The sequence below is a fragment of the Pristiophorus japonicus genome, chromosome 8 (genome assembly GCF_044704955.1).
Source record: "Pristiophorus japonicus isolate sPriJap1 chromosome 8, sPriJap1.hap1, whole genome shotgun sequence".
Taxonomy (NCBI): domain Eukaryota; kingdom Metazoa; phylum Chordata; class Chondrichthyes; family Pristiophoridae; genus Pristiophorus; species Pristiophorus japonicus.
Genome location: NC_091984.1, coordinates 4,771,421 through 4,792,790, shown reverse-complemented (window position 1 = coordinate 4,792,790; position 21,370 = coordinate 4,771,421). Strand labels below are relative to the sequence as shown.

The following is a 21,370-nucleotide window of genomic DNA, read 5'->3' as shown; positions in this document are numbered from 1 at the left end:
CCCGGCACGGAGCGGTGGGGCATAAACCCCGGCACGGAGCGGTGGGGCATAAACCCCGGCACGGAGCGGTGGGGCATAAACCCCGGCACGGAGCGGTGGGCCCAATGGCCTGTTTCTGGGCTGTACAGTCTGTGTGGGTCATAATACATTTAATATTATCACTGCAGGACGCCACACGACGTTGGTCACATAAATGGCTTCTAAAGTCATCGATTGGAGCCGAATGGTTCTACTTTTGATGTTTTTTTGTAATCAATGTTTTCCTGTCTAGGTCACAAGGAATGGAAGGATTGTGTCCGAGAGAGAATATCGCCTCAACATCGTTCGAAAAGATCACCAGAAGTATGTGCGGGAGAGCCTGGCTCAGGCCATATTCCACAAGGTGCTCGACATGGAGGTACACAGCGAGCATGTCGCTAGCTAGGGCCGAGCACCCGCCCCCAGACTGCTGATCACTCCGCCCCTCCCCCGGCCTGTCACTTCACACCCCCCCCCCCCCCCCCCGCCCTCGTCCATCCCGTCTCTCCCCTCCCCCACCTCGTCCGTCCTGGGGGCAACATTTAACCCTCAACCAACATCACTAAAACACATTATCTGATCATTATCACATTGCTGGTTGTGGGAGCTTGCTGTGCGCAAATTGGCTGCCGCGTTTCCCACATTACAATAGTGACCACACGTCAAAAAGTGCTTCATTGGCTGTAAAGCACTACGAGACCTGGGGTTGTGAAAGGCGCTATAGAGATGCATGTTTTATATTTGATGTTTAGTGCCTGAGAAAGCAGCGTGGGATGAATCTTTCTGCTGACCGATTTCCTCTTCTCTCTTGTCCCAGCGGCACCACCAGCTCGAAATCAAAAAGCGGTTGGAAGATTTTGCCAAGAGAGAACGTATCCAGAGGATTAAGGTTCCCTTTCTTTCTCGTACTTCTTTGGTTTTGAAGCCTGGTAATTTTTGTTTTGGGTCCGTGGGGTGAAAACACAGGGGAAGATGGTTTCCCTCGGTCGATTCGATCTCAACCTTGCGTCTCCCAGTTACAGCCTCTCCCTGGATCCTGCAGTCGAGTCCTGGCCTCCGCCTTCCTTCCAAGTGTTCACAACTGCCCCCTGCGGCCCCGACTGGCTGGGCCCCCTGCGGCCCCGACTGGCTGGGCCCCCTGCGGCCCCGACTGGCTGGGCCCCCTGCGGCCCCGACTGGCTGGGCCCCCTGCGGCCCCGACTGGCTGGGCCCCCTGCGGCCCCGACTGGCTGGGCCCCCTGCGGCCCCGACTGGCTGGGCCCCCTCCACCCCCTCCCCCCCCCCCCCCCCCCCCCGGCTCACTCCCCCTCCCCGACCTGTGAATTTCCCACCATCGGCGGCCGTGCCTTCAGCTGCCTGGGCCCCAAGCTCTGGACCTCCCTCCCTAAACCTCTCCACCTCTCTCTCCTTTAAGACATTCCTTAAAATCTCCCTCTTTGCCCAAGCTTTTGGTCGCCTGCCTTAATATCTCATGTGGCTCGGTGTCAAATTATGTCTGATTTACACTCGTGTGAAGCACCACAGCGGCGTTTTTCAATGTTGAAGGCGCTATATGAATGCAAGCTGTTGTTGTTGATGAAGGTTGAACGAGCACGGAGATCCGATGAAGATATCGTCCCATTCCTCTTGCCTCGCCCCCCGACTGGGCCTCGCAATTTCCCCCGGAGTGTCTCTGGGCCAGAGGTGGATCGGTCGGATTCCTCGACATCGGTGAGTGCGGACACACCGCGGGTTCCTGGCGGCGGGAGGGAGGGGGTCGGGACTAATCAATAGGACCCTATCAGTACCTCCCATGGCGCCTATATACAGGGCCTAAAGGGGCGAGCTCTCTGTCCGTCCGTCTCCGGACCCTACCCCAGGCGGCTGGAGCAGTCGAGTGACCCTAGCCCGTTCACAGGCCATCAACACCCCACAGTGTCAGCTGTGGCTCAGTGGGCAGCACTCACCTGAGTCACAAGGTTGTGGGTTCAAGTCCCACTCTAGGGACTCGAGCACATTAATCTAGTCTGACACTCCCAGTGCAGTGCTGAGGGAGTGCCGCACTGTCAGAGGGGCCATCTTTCAGATGAGGCGTTAAACCGAGGTCCCGTCTGCTCTCGGGTGCATGTAAAAGATCCCATGGCACTATTTCGATGAAGAACAGGGGGATTATCCCCCGTGTCCTGGGTCAATATTTATCCCTCAATCAAAATAACCAAAAAAAAACACATTATCTGCTCATTATCACATTGCTGTGTGTGGGAGCTTGCTGTACGGAAATTAGTTGCCTTGTTTCCCACATTACAACAGTGACCACACTCCAAAAGTACTTCATTGGCTGTAAAGCGCTTTGAGACATCCGGTGGCCGTGAAAGGCGCTATATAAATGCAAATCTTTATCTTTTCATTTACACCGGGGCAGGACAAGCTGAAACTGACCCTGACCAAGTCTGTGATTCATTATTTTGTATGCTTGATGTAGAGCAACAACTGTAATGGGTGGTTAATCCAGGTAATTGGGTCAGGAGTGGTGGAGTGTATCGCTGTGATGCCTCCTCTGTATCTGTGACTCGGGCATCGAGTCGCTACATGTCCCACGGGCTGTCCTGTGTGACCTCCGTCGCACACTGGGGAGTTCTCAACTCTCCGTTGTTGTATCCGCTATCCGGGCCTGCCGCAGTTTGTGCGTGTGGGGTTTAGGGTGGCCCATAAGCCCGAGGGGTCTGGACAGAGTAGGTAGAGAGAAGCTGTTCCCAGTGGCAGAAGGGTCGGGAACCAGAGGACACAGAGTTAAGGTGATAGGCAGAAGAGCCAAAGTATACGTGAGAAAACAACTTTCTTACGCAGCGAGTGGTTAGGATCTGGAATGCAATGCCTGAAAGGGTGGTGGAGGCAGACTCCATCTTATCTTTTAAAAGGGAGGTAGCTAATTATCTGAAGGAAAAACAATTGCAGGGCCATGGGGACAGGGCGGGAAGTGGGGGTGGGTCTAGCTGAGAGTCGGCATGGGCTCGATGGGCCGAATGGCCCGATCTGTAACCGTTCTGTGATTCTATGGATTACATAGGATATACGGCAGAGAAACCGGTCATTTCAGCGTTTATGCTCCATTCGAGCCTCCTCCCCTCTTTCCTCATCTAAATCTATCGGCATCACCCTCTATTCCCTTCTCCCTCATATGCTGGTCCAGCCTCCCCTTAAATGCATCGATACTATTTGCTTCAACCCCTCCCTGTGGCAGCGAGTTCCACATTCTCACCGCTCTCTGGGTAAAGAAGTTTCTCCTGAATTCCCCATTGGATTTATTAGTGACTGTCTTATATTGATGGTTATGCTCTTCCCCACAAGTGGAAACATTCTCTCTGCATCCACTCTATCAAAAGGTTTCAGTTCTATAACCTCTAGAAGTAGACCCCAGTGTCTGGTTTGCTTTTTACAGCCTTGCTCACTGATTCTAAGCTTCACGGGGGATCGAGGTTGGGGATGTTCCACGTCGGGTCCGTGACTTCTTGTGAGCTCCATTCGGCTCTGCAAGGATGATCAGGGTTGACGTCGGGTTATGGGAGGTTGCGCGCGAGGGCCCAAAGGGGCTTGCGGGAGTTGGTGAGGGGCGTTGTTGAGAACCTGGTGGCCGAGGAGACGTTCGTTTTCCCAGCATTCTCTGGACCTCCCGGAGGGTTGCAGCAGCGCGGGGGCAGTGGGGAGCGATGCGCGGCAGCACGGGCGGCCAGGGTAGGGGGGGGGGGGTGGGGTGGGGGGTCGGGTTGAGCGAATCCGTGTTCAGTTGGACATCAGAGGCTGCTCGGCAGTGAAGCACAACCGAGTGTCTCTGACGGAAGCAATGCAAGTTGGTCTCCAGGTCCCGAGTCTACTCCCGACGGTGCTCACTCAACATTCAGCCAATGTTTGGGTTCTGAGAAGCCAGCCAATGGCAGAGCATGGGCCGAATGACCTCCCTCTGAGGTAATTTCACTCGTCCACTTTACCCCCAATTGACCTTATTTGACCTCTGACAGTGAGCCTCGGCTGTCTCATGGTCTGGCTCCTAATTATGTCACAGGGACAGGAGGAGGCCGTGCAGCCCCTCGAGCCTTTTATGCCATTCAATTAGATCTTGTCTGTTCTGTATTATTGGGGAGGAACAGCACTGTGGGAGCACCTTCACCACACGGACTGCAGCGGTTCAAGAGGGCGGCTCACCACCACCTTCTCAAGGGGCATTTAGGGATGGGCAATAAATGCCGGCCTTGCCAGCGACACCCACATCCCAGGAATTAATAAAAAATCCTTAATACCCTTGCCCAACAAAAATCTGTCAATCTCAGTTTTGAACATTTTCAATTGACCCCCAGCCACAACAGCTTTTGGGGGAGAGAGTTCCCGATTCCCACTGCCCTTTGTGTGAGGAAGTGTTTCCTGACGTCACCCCTGAACGGCCTGGCTCTAATTTTAAGGTGACTCCCCCATGTTCTGGACTCCCCCCACCAGAGGAAATAGTTTCTCTCTTTCTACCTGATTAATGATTTAATCATATTAAACATCTGGATTAGATCACCCCTTAATCTTCTATATTCGAGGGACTACAAGCCCAGTCTGTGCAACCTGCCCTCGTAATTTAACCCTTTTAGCCCCGGTGTCATTCTAGACCCCCTCCGAGGCCCACATATCCTCCCTGAGGGGTCTGCCCAGAACTGGACGCAGTGTCCCAATGTGTGCAAACTTCTGGGACCCAAACATTAGAACAGATATATCAGCCTCGGAAAGGAGTTCAGCGTAGACTCTGCAGACTGATACCGGGGCTAAAACAGTTTAGATTATGAGGCGAGATTACATAAACGAGGCATGTATTCCCTGGAACACAGAAGGTCAAGGGGCGATTTTGATTGAGGTTTTTAGGACTTTGAAAGGAATCGATATTGTAGCTCGAGAGAAACTTTATCCACTGGTGGGGGAGTCTGGGACAAGGGGACATAACAAAATCAGGGCCAGGCCATTCAGGAGAAAAGTTCGGAAACACATCTTCACAAAAAGGGTGGTAGAATTGTGGAACTCTCTCCCACAAAAAGCAATAGATGCTGGCTCAATTAATAACTTTAAATCGGAGATTGACGAATTGGATGGAGTCAGGACAGATCAGCCATGTTCTCATTGAATGGCAGAACAGGATCGAGGGGCTGAATGGCGACCTCCTGCTCCTATGACCAGAGCTCTGTACAATTATAACATAACTTCCACACCTTTTGTGTTCCACAGGACCCTGAGCTGTTAACAGAGTGAGTTGGGCTTCAGTATTAGTTTGAGAGATCATCTCTCAGTAGTTAATTTAGTCAACCGGCGGGTTATTTGAGCCAGGTTACACCGACTGGTGGATGGAGGCGGGGGCGAGAAGGGTTAGAATGGGGGGATGGGGAAGTGTGTGTTTGGGGTTTGGGGGGGGGAGAAAGTGTGTGTGGGGGGGGGGGGGGGAGGGTGTGTATGTGGGGGAGATGGGTGAATGGGTCCACACTGACGGATTCTCTGCTTCTCTCTCTCGGGGGCCCAGCCCGTGTCTCCGCGCCCCAGCACCGCCCCCGGGAAGCTGCAACCTCCGGTCAGACTGCTCCCCCTCCCAGGCAGCGGAGCCCCCGTGGGGACCACGGTGATCACGGTGCAGTCCTCGCCGCACCTCCGCTACAAGGAGCAGACCCCCCACCCGGCCGAGGACACGGACCCCCAGCTCCTGCACACGGTATTTACTCTGCTTTCTAACCAGCGTTAGCGGTGCCAGGCGTGGGTTACAGTCTCTGGGGAACACTATACTGATCCAATTCACTCACAGCAGGCATGGTCTCGGCTGTGGCTCCGTGGAGTGATCCGATTGGTCCCCCGCTCTTTCCCCCCCAGACCCCTGCAGTACGTCACTGGGTGTAAAGTGCTTTGGGATGTCCTGAGATGGTGAAAGGGGCTCGTGTGCAGGCAGAGAGACTCGGCTGACACACAAAGACTATTGAAGTCTCGGTCGAGCACTGTCCGATAACCAGCTCCAAACCTCAGCCCGGGCTCATTAACGATGAGCGATGGGTAACTGATCCACAATATAAATCCTGGGCAATGTGGAACGGGAAAGCAGGCAATCCATTTCTCAATTAGCTCGCAGCCTCTGAGTCACAAGGTCGTGGGTTCAATTCCCATTTCAAGAGACTTGAGCCCATAATCCAGGCTGACACCCCCGGTGCAGTGCTGAGGGAGTGTCGGAGGGGCGGTGCTGAGGGAGTGTCGGAGGGGCGGTGCTGAGGGAGTGTCGGAGGGGCGGTGCTGAGGGAGTGTCGGAGGGGCGGTGCTGAGGGAGTGCTGCACTGTTGGAGCTGTCATTCGGATAAGATAAACCGAGGTCCCGTCTGCCCTCTTGGGTGGATGTGTAAGATCCCGCTGCAGTATTTCAAAGAGGAGCAAGGGAGTTCTACCCAGATTTCCTGGCCAATATTTATCCCTCAACCAACTTCAATATAATGTATTATCTGGTCATTATCACATTGCTGTTTGTGGGAGCTTGCTGTGCACAAATTGGCTGCCAGGTTTCCCACATTACATCAGTGACTACAATCCAAAAGTGCTTCATTGGCTGTAAAGCGCTTTGGGGCATCCGTCCTGAGGTGGTGACAGGCGCTACAGAAACTTCCTGCTCGAAGGACAACAACCCCAGCTTCTGCAGTCTCTCCACGCAAGTGAAGTTCCCCACCCCTGCTACCATTCTGGTCAATCCCCTCTGCACCCTCTCCCATGAGCTTGACATCCTCCCCCAAAGTGCGGTGCCCAAAATTTCTCACAATCCTCCAGCTTGGGGCCTGACTGGGGATTTTCAAAGGTTTTGCATGACCACCTTGCACGTTGTCTCTATTGATCCCGCATGCTTTTTTTAAAACAGCGTTATCGATTTGTGTGACTGTGTACATTAGCCCCCAGGTCTCTCTGTTCCTGCACCCCTTTTAAAATTGTACCATTGAGTTTATTTTGCCTCTCCTCATTCTTCCTTCCAAACTATATCACTTCGCACGCCTCTGCATAAAGTTGCACGTGCCAACCTGAAGTCTGTTGTTTAATGAAACTTCTGCGTTTCGTGGATTCAGCATTGTGAAAAAGTTATGGGAATTATCCAAAGATCTGAATGGCAGTGTGGGGGGGGTTCCTGGTTGTGATTGACTGCCTTTTATTAGTGAGAAATGATGTCCGAGTGAGTTTGCTGTTCTTCTCCCTCCCCACACCCCCCCCCCCCCCCAGCTGGACCGTGATTCAATCAGGAACTGGCACACTCTGGATTTTCCCACCGGGATGTCTCCCTACCGTCTCCCAGTCATCAATAACTACGTGACTCCAGTCCCACCGCCCCCCAGGAAACGGGAGAAGAACGGGTCTACCAGAGGCAGAAGGCTGCGGCCTACCACGGCTCCCAACGGCCTTGTCAACCTGTCGGCAAAGGTAAGGCCAACACGATCACAGCCCATTGGGCCCAGCGCTCCGTGCCGGGGATTATGCTCCACACCAGCCCCCTCCATCTCACCCTATCCCCATATCCTTCTATTCCTTTCTCCCTCGTGTGTTTATCCAGCTTGCCCTTCAATGTATCTATGGTATTGGCCTCAACCCCTCCCTGTGGCAGCGAGTTCCACATTCTCACCCCTCTCTGGGTAAAGAGGTTTCTCCTGAATTCCCCATTGGATTTATCAGTGACTGTCTTATATTTATGGTCCCTCGTTCTGGTCTCTCCCACAAGTGGAAACATCTTTGTTACATCTGCCCTATCAAACCGCTTCATAATTTTAAAAGACTTGCATCGGGTTCATTATCCTCAACATCGCCTCCTCCAACACTGAGAAATACTCGTGTGGAGCATAAACACTGGCATGGAGCCCTCGAGCCTGCTCCGCCATTCAATAAGATCGTGGCTGATCTGACCATGGACCCCGCTCCACTTCCCTGCCCGCTCCCCATAACCCCTTATCGCTCAAAAATCTGTCTATCTCCGTTTAAATATACTCAATGACCCAGCCTCCACAGCTCTCTGAGGCAGCGAATTCCACAGATTTACAACCCTCGGAGAAGAAATTCCTCCTCATATCAGTTTTAAATGGGTGGCCCCTTATTCTGAGGCTATGTCCCCTAGTTTTAGTTTCCCCTATTAGAGGAAATATCCTCTCTGCATCCACCTTGTCGAGCCCCCTCGTTATCTTATATGTTTCGATAAGATCACCTCTCCATGGCCTGTTGCTGTGCTGTGCATTTCTATCGTGCCTGTCACCACCTCAGGACAGCCCAAAGTGTCTCACAGACAATGAAGTACATTTGAAGTGTAGTCACTGTTGTAATATAGGAAACGCAGCAGCTAGTTTGAGCACAGCAAGCTTCCACACAGCATGTGATCGTGACCAGATAATCTGTTTTTAGTGATGTCGGTTGAGGTATAAATATTGGCCCCAGAACACCGTAGAGAACTTCCCCTGCTCTTCCTCGAATAGTGCTGTGGGATCTTTTACGTTCACCCGAGAGGGCAGACAGGTCCTCGGTTAATGTCTTGTCTGAAAGGCAGCATGTCCGACAGTGCGGCGCTCCCTCAGCACTGCCCCTCCGACAGGGCGGCGCTCCCTCAGTACTGCCCCTCCGACAGGGCGGCGCTCCCTCAGCACTGCCCCTCCGACAGGGCGGCGCTCCCTCAGCACTGCCCCTCCGACAGGGCGGCGCTCCCTCAGCACTGCCCCTCCGACAGGGCGGCGCTCCCTCAGCACTGTCCCTCCGACAGGGCGGCGCTCCCTCAGCACTGCCCCTCCGACAGGGCGGCGCTCCCTCAGCACTGCCCCTCCGACAGTGCGGCGCTCCCTCAGCACTGCCCCTCCGACAGGGCGGCGCTCCCTCAGCACTGCCCCTCCGACAGGGCGGCGCTCCCTCAGCACTGCCCCTCCGACAGGGCGGCGCTCCCTCAGCACTGCCCCTCCGACAGGGCGGCGCTCCCTCAGCACTGCCCCTCCGACAGGGCGGCGCTCCCTCAGCACTGCCCCTCCGACAGGGCGGCGCTCCCTCAGCACTGCCCCTCCGACAGGGCGGCGCTCCCTCAGCACTGCCCCTCCGACAGGGCGGCGCTCCCTCAGTACTGCACTGGGAGTGGCAGCCTAGATTTTGCGAGGTTTGGCGAGAGTGCTACTCACTGAGCCACGGCTGACACCTCACTTTCCTGTTTGGGCCTCTTCTCCACTGAGGCCCATCCAGTTATAACTCTTTCACCCAATGTCCATATAGCTTAGCTTTAAAAAAATTTAATTCTGGGACTGTGGGCATGGCTGGCATTTATTGCCCATCCTGCGTTGCCCTGAGAAGGTGGAGTGGGACTTCTTGAACCGCTTGGAGCGGGTTTGATACAACAGAGTGTCCCGCTCGGCCACTTCAGAGGGCAGCTAAGAGTCAACCACGTTGTTGTGGGACTGGAGTCACATATAGGCCCAGACCGGGTAAGGGCGGCAGGTTTCCGTCCCGAAAGGACATCGGTGAACCCGTTGGGTTTTTACAACAATCTTTATGGTCACTTTAATTGATCCTGCTGCACCGTGGAGGCATGATTTGCTGCAATTCATCAGTAAATAGTCCGTTTACTGTGATTCATCAATAAATAAAAATTCACATGCGTTGTGCCCCGTGGGGGACGAAATCCACACTGTGACTCCGGGAGGAGCTCCTCAGCCACAGGGAGGCGATGGTTGAGGAGGACTCTAGCGCCAACTTTCCCAGTGGCTGATAGCAGGGAGATTTCTCTGTCGTTGCCGCAGTCGAACTTGTCCCTTTATTTAAAAGATGATCACGATCACTGCATCTCTGAGATCTCCCGGCATGCTCTCCTCCCTCCAGATGAGCGAGATGAGGCCATGGATTCGCACCAGTAGTGCCTCTCCGCCGTACTTCAGTGCCTCCGCAGGGATTCCATCCGCACCCGTTGCCTTGTTGTTCTTAAGCTGTCTTGAGCTTTTTCTACCTCGTGCAGTGTTGGGGTTTTTACTCGTGTAATTCATCAGTAAATAGACTGTTTGCTGTCGTCATCTTCATAGGCAGTCCCTCGAATCGAGGATGACTTGCTTCCATGTCAAGTTTATAGGTGTTTCAATGAAGGACCCAATATTCCGGATCCCAAACTACATCCTGAAGGGTGGAAGATGCCTGTGCGTGGATTTTTTTAACGTGGGGTGGCCGTTGCACTCCAGCCACCACATGGGCTTGACAGAGCGAGGTCTTGGTCCAGTGGCAAGGATTAACCAGGACGACTGGAGACCTGCTCTGCTGCACGGACCTAGTGCTCGCACATATCGCACAGTGTGGGCTGGGCACGTGCTGCCCCTGGGCCCTCGTCTCTTCTGGGCCCCGAACCCTCGCCTCTCCTGGGCCCCGATCACGTCCCTCTACAGTCTCTCGCCGCTCCTTCACCCCGACCTCGCCGCTCCTGATGTACCTGCCCCACGCTCCAATCACCGACCTGGATCTTGGTGACGTCCCTTTTCATTGCCGTTGCTCTCTTGCTCCAGCACGTGCTGCTCCCTGGAGCGGTATGCCGCCACACTGCTCCTTCCGCTCCCCGGCCTGCTCCCATGGTGCTCGCATGTAATTCATTAGTAAAGACTGTTTGCTGTAATTCATCAGTAAATTAAAACGACCAATCCCGCCCCGTGTCCAACTCACTGGCTGACACAGCATTGCCGATCTGCACCCCACTATATAAGTTCAAGTTTTTGTTGTTGCTGTTGTAGGATGCTCCGAAGTTGCACCGGTCCACAGCGCACAGCAATGTATTGATTACGATGGTTTACCGCGGCAAGCGCCTGCATCTCTCGTACGACCAGGCCAGGGACGAGGTCAAGGTTCAACAACAGCACTGTGGCGGGGAGAACCTCTGCGTCTACAAAGGGAAGCTTCTGGAAGCAGGTGGGCGCCAGTTTTAAAATTAAAAATTAAAAAAAAAAACATTTCTTCGTTTGTGTTTGTTTTCATTTCTTCCCGTCAGCGTTAAGTTTGAAAACTGAAAGCCAGAGGTTGGGTCTTCAAGGCAGGGATGAGGGACTTCAGTTATATGGAGACTGGGATTGTTCTCCTTGGAGCAGAGAAGGTTAATAAAGAAGGACTTGCATTTCTATAGCGCCTTTCATGACCTCCGGACATTCCAAAGCGCTTTACAGCCAATGAAGTACTTTTTGAAGACCAGTCACTGTTGTAACGTAGGGAAACGCAGCAGTCAATTTGCACACAGCAAGCTCCCACAAACAGCAACGTGATAAATGACCAGATAATACGTTTTACTGATATTGGTTGAGGGATAAATATTAGCCAGGACACTGGGGAGATTTAATAAAGGTGTTCAAAATTATGAAGGGCTTTGATCGAGTAACTAAGGAGACACTTTCCAGGGGCAGGAGGGTCGGTAACCAGAGGGACACAGATTGAAGGTAATTGGCAAAAGGACCAGAGGGAGATGAGGAACGAGTTGTTGTGATCGGGAACGCGCTGCCTGAAAGGGCGGTGGGAGCAGATTCAGTAGTAACTTTCAAATGGGAATTGGATAAATACTTGAAGGGGAAACATTTGCCGGGCTGTGGGGAAAGAGCGGGGCAGTGGGACTAATTGGATCGCTCTGTCACAGAACCAGCACAGGCCCGATGGGCCGAATGGCCTCCTCCTGGACTGAGAGATTCTGTGATTCTAAGAATTGAAGTCAGACAATATCTTAGACCCATTTTCATGGTTTCTCTTCTTGCGCCTCGTGTTTTGCGATGGGATGCCCACCTTGGGTGAGATGGTAGACTGGGCACCTTGCCCCCAGCCACAATTGAAGGCCATTCAGCCCCTCGAGCCTGTTACCATAGGAACAGGAGGAGGCCATTCAGCCCCTCGAACCTGGTTGTGTCATTTCAATTAGATTGTGGCTGATCTGTACCTCAACCCCATTGACCTGCCTTTGATCCAGTCCCTCGATAGGCTTACCCAACAAAAATCCCAGTCTTCAATGGTCCAATTGACCCCCTGCATCCTGGGGAGAGAGAGTTCCAGATTTCCTCGACCCTTTGTGTGAAAAGAGTGATTCCTGATTTGCCTCCTAAATAGCCCAGCTTTAATCTTAAAATGGTGCCCCTTGTTCTGGACTCCCCCCACCAGAGGAAATCGATTCTATCCACCCGATCCAATTCCTTTGTCATTTGATCAGATCACCCTTCAACCGCCTAAACTCAGGGGAATACAAGCCCATGTGTAAACTGTCCACATTATCTAACCCCTTTAGCCCCAGTATCATTCTGGTGAATCTGCGTTCACCCCCTCCGAGGCCGATATATCCTCCCTGAGTGACAGAGCCCAGCACTGGACACAGTGTTCAGGTGGGGTCTGACCAGAGCTTGATATAAACTGTAACATATCTTTCACCTCTCTGTAATCCGCTCCGAGTTAAAGGCCAATGTTGCCTTTAGCATTTTTGATTACTTTTTGTAGCTGTCCACTAGCTTTCAGTGATTGGTGTAGATGGTTACTCACACCCCTTTGCTCCACCACAGCTCCTGGTCTCAGGTCTCTCACCATGAAGAAACAATTCCAGTTACTCTTTCTCTGATCCGAACTGGATGACCTCACACTTCCCCACAATGAACTCCATCTAGCATCGTTTTGTCCGCTCACTCAGTCTGTCTGTGTCCCTTTATAACTTCCTGCTCCCACCTGCACAACTCATTCAGCTTCCCAACTTAAGGGTCGGTGATACTGTACAAGAAAGAATGATTTAGTCCTAAATAAGACTCGATCACATCTCTCAAACACCACAATGTCAGCAAGCGTGGCATCCATTTGCACACAGCAAGGTCCCACAAACAGCAATGATGTGCTATTGGCCCAGGCAGGAATGTAGGGCAGGACTCGAGGAGAACTCAACTGCTCTTCAATCAGGAACATAGTATTTTAAACACCGCTCCAAGTGGTCAGACAGAGCCAGTGTTTAATTCAAGCACCCTCCGACAGTGAAGCACTCCCTCAGTACTGCCCCTCCGACAGTGCGGCGCTCCCTCAGTACTGCCCCTCCGACAGTGCGGCGCTCCCTCAGTACTGCCCCTCCGACAGTGCGGCGCTCCCTCAGTACTGCCCCTCCGACAGTGCGGCGCTCCCTCAGTACTGCCCCTCCGACAGTGCGGCGCTCCCTCAGTACTGCCCCTCCGACAGTGCGGCGCTCCCTCAGTACTGCCCCTCCGACAGTGCGGCGCTCCCTCAGTACTGCCCCTCCGACAGTGCGGCGCTCCCTCAGTACTGCCCCTCCGACAGTGCGGCGCTCCCTCAGTACTGCCCCTCCGACAGTGCGGCGCTCCCTCATTACTGCCCCTCCGACAGTGCGGCGCTCCCTCAGTACTGCCCCTCCGACAGTGCGGCGCTCCCTCAGTACTGCCCCTCCGACAGTGCGGCGCTCCCTCAGTACTGCCCCTCCGACAGTGCGGCGCTCCCTCAGTACTGCCCCTCCGACAGTGCGGCGCTCCCTCAGTACTGCCCCTCCGACAGTGCGGCGCTCTCTCTGCACTGCGCTGGGAGTGTCGGTCTAGATTACGTTCTCCAGTCTCTGAAGTAGAGTTTGAGCCTACAATCTTCTGATTCAGAGGAGAGAGTGCTACCCCACTGAGCCAACCTTGACCTCCTCGGGGGTGTATGAAATGGCCCTGGATTATCAATGCAAAGTTCAGAAAGAAACACGGAAATACTACCTTTATTGAAAAATGCTCATCAAATCCCTTCGTAGCTTTGCTCCCCCTACGTGACATATCTTGTGTCTATATCTCAACCGATGGTAGTGGAGGGTCTGGAACAGGGGGAGGCTGTTCAGCAACCCCCGCCCCCCCCCCCCGAACCTGTTCCACCAATCTGAGATTCTGGCTGATCTGTATCTTACTCTGTTGACCCGCCTTGGCTCCATTTCCATTTGTACCCTTGCCTGACAAAAGTCGATCAGTCTCAGTCATGACATTTTCAATTGATACCCAGCTCTTTTTTGAGGGAGTCAGTTGCAGATTTTCACTACCCTTGGATGTGGTTCCGTGTGTTACTCCACTCCTGAACCCTGGAGGAGTCTCAACCATTTTGCTATTAAACCTCTCCTCCCACTGTTCTGGACACCACACCTTGGGAAGGATATTGGTCTTGGAGGGAGTGCAGCGTGGGTTCACCAGAAAGATACTCTGACTCCAAGGGTTACGTTAGGAGAGATTACACAAACTAAGGTTGTATTCCCTTGAATTTAGAAGGTTAAGGGATGATCTGATCGAAGTTTTTAGGATATTAAGGGGAACAGATAGGATAGATAGAGAGTAACTATTTCCCCTGGTTGGGGATTTGAGGACTAGGGGGCATAATCTAAACATTAGAGCCAGACCTTTCAGGAGTGAAATTAGGGAACATTTCTACACACAAAGGGTGGTAGAAATTTTGAACTCTCTTCCACAAACGGCAATTGATGCTAGATCAATTGTTGATTTTAAATCAGAGATTGATAGATTTTTCATAACCACAGGTATTAAGGGATATGCAGCCACAATCTCATTGAATGGTGGAACAGGCTCGCAGGGCTGAATGGCCTCCTCCTGTTTCTATGTCCCTAGATTAGAGACTAGGCTTGTATTCCCTGGAATATAGAGGTTTAAGGGGTGATTTGATTGAGGTTTTAGGATTTTGAAAGGAATTGATGGGGTGTTTGGAGAGAAACTTTTCCCGCGGGGTGCAGGGGGGAGGCTAGGACAAGGGGACATAACCTTAAAATCAGGGCCAGGCCGTTCGGGAGAGAAGTTGGGAAAGACTTCTTCACACAAAGGGTAGTAGAAGTATGGAAAAAAAACGCCCACGCAAAGCAGGAGATGCTGGCTCAACTCATAGTGTTAAATCTGAGATCGGTAGATTTTTGCTGGCTAAGGGTATAATGGGATATGGAGCCAAGGCGGGTAAATGGAGTCGGGTCGCAGATCAGCCATGATCTCATTGAATGGCGGAACAGGCTCGAGGGGCTGAATGGCCCCCTCTTCCTGTGACGACCCATGGGATAACAGAGTGTTCAACGTCCTCGAGGCATGGCTCGAAATGGGGTTAGCTGTTGAGAACAAGAATGTAATGAATAGCAACAAGTAGCAGTGACACTAATCAGCAACTGCACCAGTAGTTCACTGTCCCTGGTTCTTTCCCCTTCCCCCTTGCTCAGCCGTGGCTCAGTGGGTAGCAACCCTCGCCCCTGAGTCAGAAGGTTGTGGGTTCAAGTCCCACTCCAGGGACTGGAGCACATAAATCCAGGCTGGCACTCCAGTGCAGTACTGAGGGAGTGCCGCACTGTCCGAGGTGCCGTATTTCACGTGTGACGTTAAACCGAGGCCCTGTCTGCGCTCTCAGGTAGATGTAAAAGTTCCCATGGCACTATTTCGAAGAAGAGCAGGGGAGGCATGCGCCCCTCCAGAACAAGGGGGCATAACCTTAAAATTAGAGCCAGGCCGTTCAGTGGTGATGTCAGGAAGCACTTCTTCTCACACACGGTGCTGGGAATCTGGAACTCTCTTCCCCCAAAAGGCTGTGGGTGCTGGGGGTCAATTGAAAATATAAAAGCTGGGATTGTTGGATTTTGGTTGGGTAAGGGTATTAAGGGTTACGGAACCAAGGTGGGGAGCTGGAGTTAAGGTACAGATCAGCCATGATCTCATTGATTGGTGGAACAGTCTCGGGGAGGCCGAATGTTCTCCTCCTGTTCCTATGATTGGTGCGGCAGTCTCGGGGGGCTGAATGGCCTCCTCCTGTTCCTATGAATGGTGGGACAGTCTCGAGGGGCTGAATAGCCTCCTCCTGTTCCTATGAATGGTGGGACAGTCTCGAGGGGCTGAATGGCCTCCTCATGTTCCTATGAATGGTAGGACAGTCTCGAGGGGCTGAATGGCCTCCTCCTGTTCCTATGAATGGTGGGACAGTCTCGAGGGGCTGAATGGCCTCCTCCTGTTCCTATGAATGGTGGGACAGTCTCGAGGGGCTGAATGGCCTCCTCCTGTTCCTATGAATGGTGGGACAGTCTCGAGGGGCTGAATGGCCTCCTCATGTTCCTATGAATGGTGGGACAGTCTCGGGGGGCTGAATGGCCTCCTATTCCTATGAATGGTGGGACAGTCTCGGGGGGCTGAATGGCCTCCTATTCCTATGAATGGTGGGACAGTCTCGAGGGGATGAATGGCCTCCTGTACTGTGTTCCACCTTGTTGAGCTCCGTCCGATGTTCTGTGTTGTGTGCTGTGCAAATCTTAAGCCGTTTTTAACGCTTCTCTGGGTCCTTTCCTCTCTTGATTTTCCAGAGAAATTCCAGTTTGTCTCCCGGCGACACTCGGGATTCCCCTTCAGCCTCACGTTCTTCCTCAACGGGATCCAGGTGGACCGACTGAGCTCCTGCTGTGAGTACAAGCACCGCCGGGGGTCGCGGCTCGGCGGCAAACACGCCTACTTCGCTTTCCTGGACGTGGACGGAGCGTCCCCCTGCTACAGGTAGGGAGGCATCCCGCCGGGTTACCGATACTTCCCCCCCCTCCCACCCTCGCGCATCGCCTGCATTCAGAGAAGGCTAGGACGAGCTTGGAATAAGGTCGTCCTGTATTAAGTCTTTCAGAAATGTAGGAAAAGTGCCTCACGTGCAGCGGAGTACTCCAAAGTGTAGTCACTTGTTAAGCTGGCGTGCATGGTGGCCATTTTGCGCACGGCAGCCATTTTGCGTGCAGAAGCTATAAACAGATGCATGCTCACTGGTTTGTCGAGCTGTTGCCCGCACTCCTGATCTTTGCCCACCCTGTGCGGAGGGGAGCGGGCAGGTCAGAAGGCCTCCTCGTAGGACTGCTCCTGGGCACGGCCACATGGCTAAGGGGACCATGCAGCGGGCGGTCGAGGGGGTCGTTCAGCCCGTCTGCCTGCCTCTCTTCCGCGGTTACATCCGAGCCAGGGTGTCCCTGGAGATGGAGCACGCGGTGTCCACCGGTACGCTCGCGGCCTTCCGCGAGAGGTGGGCGCCGGAGGGACTGGAGTGCATCATCGCCCCCGGCAACCACATTTTAATTTGATTTTATTGTCTAAAGTTTAATTTGTTTAAGTTATCAGTTTTAGTGACCCCCTTCTCTTTTAGCCAGGGGGCACTCGTACAATTTGTGTTTTAATGCCCTCAAAAAAAAAACAAGAGAGTACTTGAAAAGTTTTTGGTGTGTGCCCCCCTTTAATCAGGGGTCACCTGATTACTGATACAACTAAAATAGTTGTCGAGCTGTTGCACTGTGAGTGGCTTAGCCAGTCACATGATGTTCACAAGACTCAATAAAACCCCAGCCAGTTGGGTAGAGGGGATCCACGATGAGGTATGCAGTTGTGAGCCTGGTGGATGAACCGGTAATGTGTAGTGTGATTGTTAAACCTTTGCTAATAAACCAACTAGTTCTTAATAGCAATGTGTTGCTACGAATTCTTAAGCAAAGAACCCGTGAAGCAAATACATTACAGCAGCCATTTTGTGTGCGGTGGCCATTTTGACACCATTAAGGACAAGCTGGGGTATAAGTTGTCATTAACGGATGCTCTGTCCAATCCCTCCCCCACAGATGTATTATCGCGATGGGTTTGGATAAGAAACCCACACCGCCTCCAAAAAGGATGAAGGAAGAGGCGGAGAAGGAAGGAAAGCCGGGATCGGTGACGGACGAAGGAGAGGTATCGGCAGCGAGGGTACCGGCCCCCGCCGGAGAGGGGGCCGGGCGGGAAGAAGCAATGTCGGCCCACGCTTCAACTGAGGCGCAGAAAACGAATGAAGAGGAGAAAATGGATGAAGATAAAGAGGAGCGATCACCAGCAGTGGACACCCAAAGGGGAAATACCAAGGAAGGTTGGTCACTATGATCCGGTAGTTTTCGTATCTTCACACACGAGTGAAGAACAGTGAGAGTTAGCGGGAGGATTCACGGGCTGACCAACGGTCTGACAGCTCACAACGTGAACGTTCCTTCCATGGCCGTAACCACCGTTAAGAAAGAAAGATATGGGGCTTTACACGACTGAAGTATATTTTGAAGTGTAGTCACTGTTGCAACATGGGAATCGCGGCCAATTTGCGCACAGCAAGCTTCCACAAAGAGCAATGTGATACTGAGCAGATAATTTCTTTTAGTAATGAGAACATGAGAAATAGCAGCAGGAGGAGGCCATTTAGCCCCCTTGAGCCTGCTCCGCCATTCAATAAGATCACGGCTGATCTGATCATGGACTCAGATCCACTTCCCCGCCCGCTCCCCATAACCCTTGACTCAAAAATCTGTCTATCTCCACCTTAAATATATTCAATGACCCAGCCTCCACAGCTCTCTGGGGCAGAGAATTCCAAAGATTCTCGACCCTCTGAGAGAAGAAATTCCTCCTCATCTCCGTTTTAAATGGGCGACCCCTTATTCTGAAACGATGCCCCCTAGTTCTAGATTCTTCCACGAGGGGAAACATCCTCTCTGCATCTACCCTGTCCAGCCCCCTCAGAATCTTATACGTTTCAATAAGATCACCTCTCATTCTTCTAAACTCCAATGAATATAGGCCCAACCTGCTCAACCTTTCTTCATAAGACAACCCCTTCATCTGAGGAATCAATCTACTGAGCCTTCTCTGAACAGCCTCCCATGTAAGTATATCCCTCCTTAAATAAGGAGACCAAAACTGTACGCAGTACTCCAGGTGTGGTCCCACCAACACCCTGTACAGTTGTAGCAGGACTTCCCTACTGTAATGTATTTGCTCCATGGGTTCTTTGCTTAAGAATTCATAGCGATACATTGCTATTAAGAACTAGTTGGTTTATTAACAAAGGTTTAACAATCACACGACACATTACCAGTTCATCCACCAGGCTCACAACCACCTGCCTCAACGTGGATCCCCTAAACCCAACTGGCTGGGGTTTTATTGAGTCTTGTGAACGTCACGTGACTGGATAAGCCACTCCCAACTCAACAGCTCTACAACTATTTTAGTTGTGCACTTTAATCAAGTGCCCTCTGATTAAAAGGGAGGGGGGGGGGGCGCACACTCCAAGAACTTTCAACTGCCCCCTTGTTTTTTTTTGAGGGCATAAAAACACAAATTATACAAGTGCCCCCTGGCTAAAAGGGTGGGGAGGGGAGGGGCACTAAAACCGACAAACATAGATAAATTAAATTTTAGACACTAACAGATCAAATCAAAATTTGGTTTGCCGGGGGTGATGATGCACTCCAGTTCCTCCGGCGCCCACCTCACATCAACAACGTTACAAACCTGAGAATACTCACAGGTGCTGACATTACACCTACTTTTATACTCCATCCCCCTTTGCAATAAAGATCAACATTCCATTTGCCTTCCTGACCACTTGCTGTTCTGCATACTAACCGTTTGCATTTTATGTACAAGGACCGCCAGATCCCTCTGTGCTGCAGCATTCTGTAGTCTCTCTCCATTTAAATAATAATTTGCTTTTCTATTCATCCTGCCAAAGTGGATAACCTCACATTTTCCCACAATATACTGCATCTGCCAAATGTTTGCCCACTCACTTAGCCTGTCTATATCCCTTTGCAGATTCTTTGTGCCCTCCTCACAACTTGCTTTCCCATCCATCTTTGTATTGTCAGCAAATTTGGCAACATTACACTTGGTCCCTTCATCCAAGTCATTAATATAGATTGTAAATAGTTGAGGACCCAGCACCGATCCCTGCGGCACCCCACTAGTTACTGATTGCCAACCGGAAAATGACTCATTTATCCCGACTCACTGTTCTCTGTTAGTTAGCCAATCCTCTATCCATGCTAATATATTACCCCAACCCCGTGAACTTTTATCTTGCGCAGTAACCTTTTATGTGGCACCTTATCGAATGCCTTTTGGAAATCCAAATATATCACATCCACTGGTTCCCCTCTGATGTTGGTTGAGGGATAAATATTGGCCCAAGATACCAGGGAGAATTCCCCTGCTCTTATTTAAAATAGTGCCGTGGAATCTTTTACGTCCACCCTAGGGGGCAGACGGGGCCTCGGTCCGAAAGATGGCACCTCTTGACAGTGCAGCGCTCCCTCTGTACTGCCCCTCCGACAGTGCAGCGCTCCCTCTGTACTGCCCCTCCGACAGTGCAGCGCTCCCTCTGTACTGCCCCTCCGACAGTGCAGCGCTCCCTCAGTACTGCCCCTCCGACAGTGCAGCGCTCCCTCAGTACTGCCCCTCCGACAGTGCAGCGCTCCCTCAGTACTGCCCCTCCGACAGTGCAGCGCTCCCTCAGTACTGCACTGGGAGTGTTGGCCGAGATATTTTTGGAGTGAAACATGCACCCATTGACTGAGAGGCGATCCACAGCTGCTAGCAGCCAGTGGATGGGTATGACTACCTTTGAGCTAAAGACTTGTTCCCGTTAGCCTGTGGTTAATAATTGATTCCAATGCCTGTGTCGGCTCTGTGACAGAGCGATCCAATTCGTCCCACTCCCAGCTCTTTCCCCAGAGCCCTGCACATCTTTCCCCTTCAAGTATTTATTCAATTCCCTTTTGAAAGTTACTATTGAATCTGCTCCCACCGCCCTTTCAGGCAGCGCGTTCCTGATCACAACAACTCGCTGCGTAAAAAAAAATCTGATCTCCCCTCTTTTTTTTTGCCAATTACCTTGAATCTGTGTCCCCTGGTTACTGACCCTCCTGCCACTGAAAAGTGTCTCCTTAGTTACTCGATCAAAGCCACTGATAATTTTGAACACCTCTATTAACCTCAACCTTCTCTGTTCAATGGAAAACAACCCCAGCTTCTCCAGTCTCTGGAAGTCCCTCATCCCTGGAACCATAGTGGTAAATCTCTATGCACCCTCGCGAAGGCCTTAATAAGAACATAAGAATTAGGAGCAGGAGTCGGCCATTCAGTGAGATCATGGCTGATCTTCTACCACAACTCCACTTTCCTGCCTGATCCCCACATCTCTTGATTCCCTTAATATCCAAAAATCTATCGATCTCTGACTGAGCCTCCACAGCCCTCTGGGGTAGAGAATTCCAAAGATTCACCACCCTCTGAGTGAAGAAATGTCTCTTCATCTCAGTCCTAAATGGCCGACCCCTTTATTCTGAGACTGTGACCCCTGGTTCTAGACTCCCCAGCCCGGGGAAGCATCCTCCCTGCATCTACCCTGTCAAGCCCTGTAAGAATTTTGTATGTTTCAATGATATCACCTCGCATTCTTCTAAACTCTAGAGAATATCGGCCTAGCCTGCTCAATCTCTCCTCATAGGACAATCCCCCCCATCCCAGGAATCAGTCTGATGAACCGTCGTTGCTCTCTCTCTATG

The 21,370-nt window shown here is 52.1% G+C and overlaps 1 protein-coding gene across 3 annotated transcripts in view; it reads left to right on the top strand.

Annotated features, from left to right (window-relative positions):
- The window catches only part of erich3 (glutamate-rich 3), a 51,299-nt gene that overhangs the window by 20,857 nt on the left and 9,072 nt on the right, over positions 1–21,370 (top strand). For 2 of the 3 annotated variants that reach the window (XM_070886480.1, XM_070886478.1), the window contains exons 3-10: positions 272–397; positions 836–907; positions 1,600–1,728; positions 5,540–5,725; positions 7,255–7,452; positions 10,758–10,932; positions 16,340–16,526; positions 17,621–17,901. In XM_070886480.1, coding sequence (XP_070742581.1) covers positions 272–397; positions 836–907; positions 1,600–1,728; positions 5,540–5,725; positions 7,255–7,452; positions 10,758–10,932; positions 16,340–16,526; positions 17,621–17,901 — 1,354 coding nt within the window. The remainder of the gene's footprint in view (positions 1–271; positions 398–835; positions 908–1,599; positions 1,729–5,539; positions 5,726–7,254; positions 7,453–10,757; positions 10,933–16,339; positions 16,527–17,620; positions 17,902–21,370) is intronic. The other variant, XM_070886481.1, reaches the window with a different exon arrangement.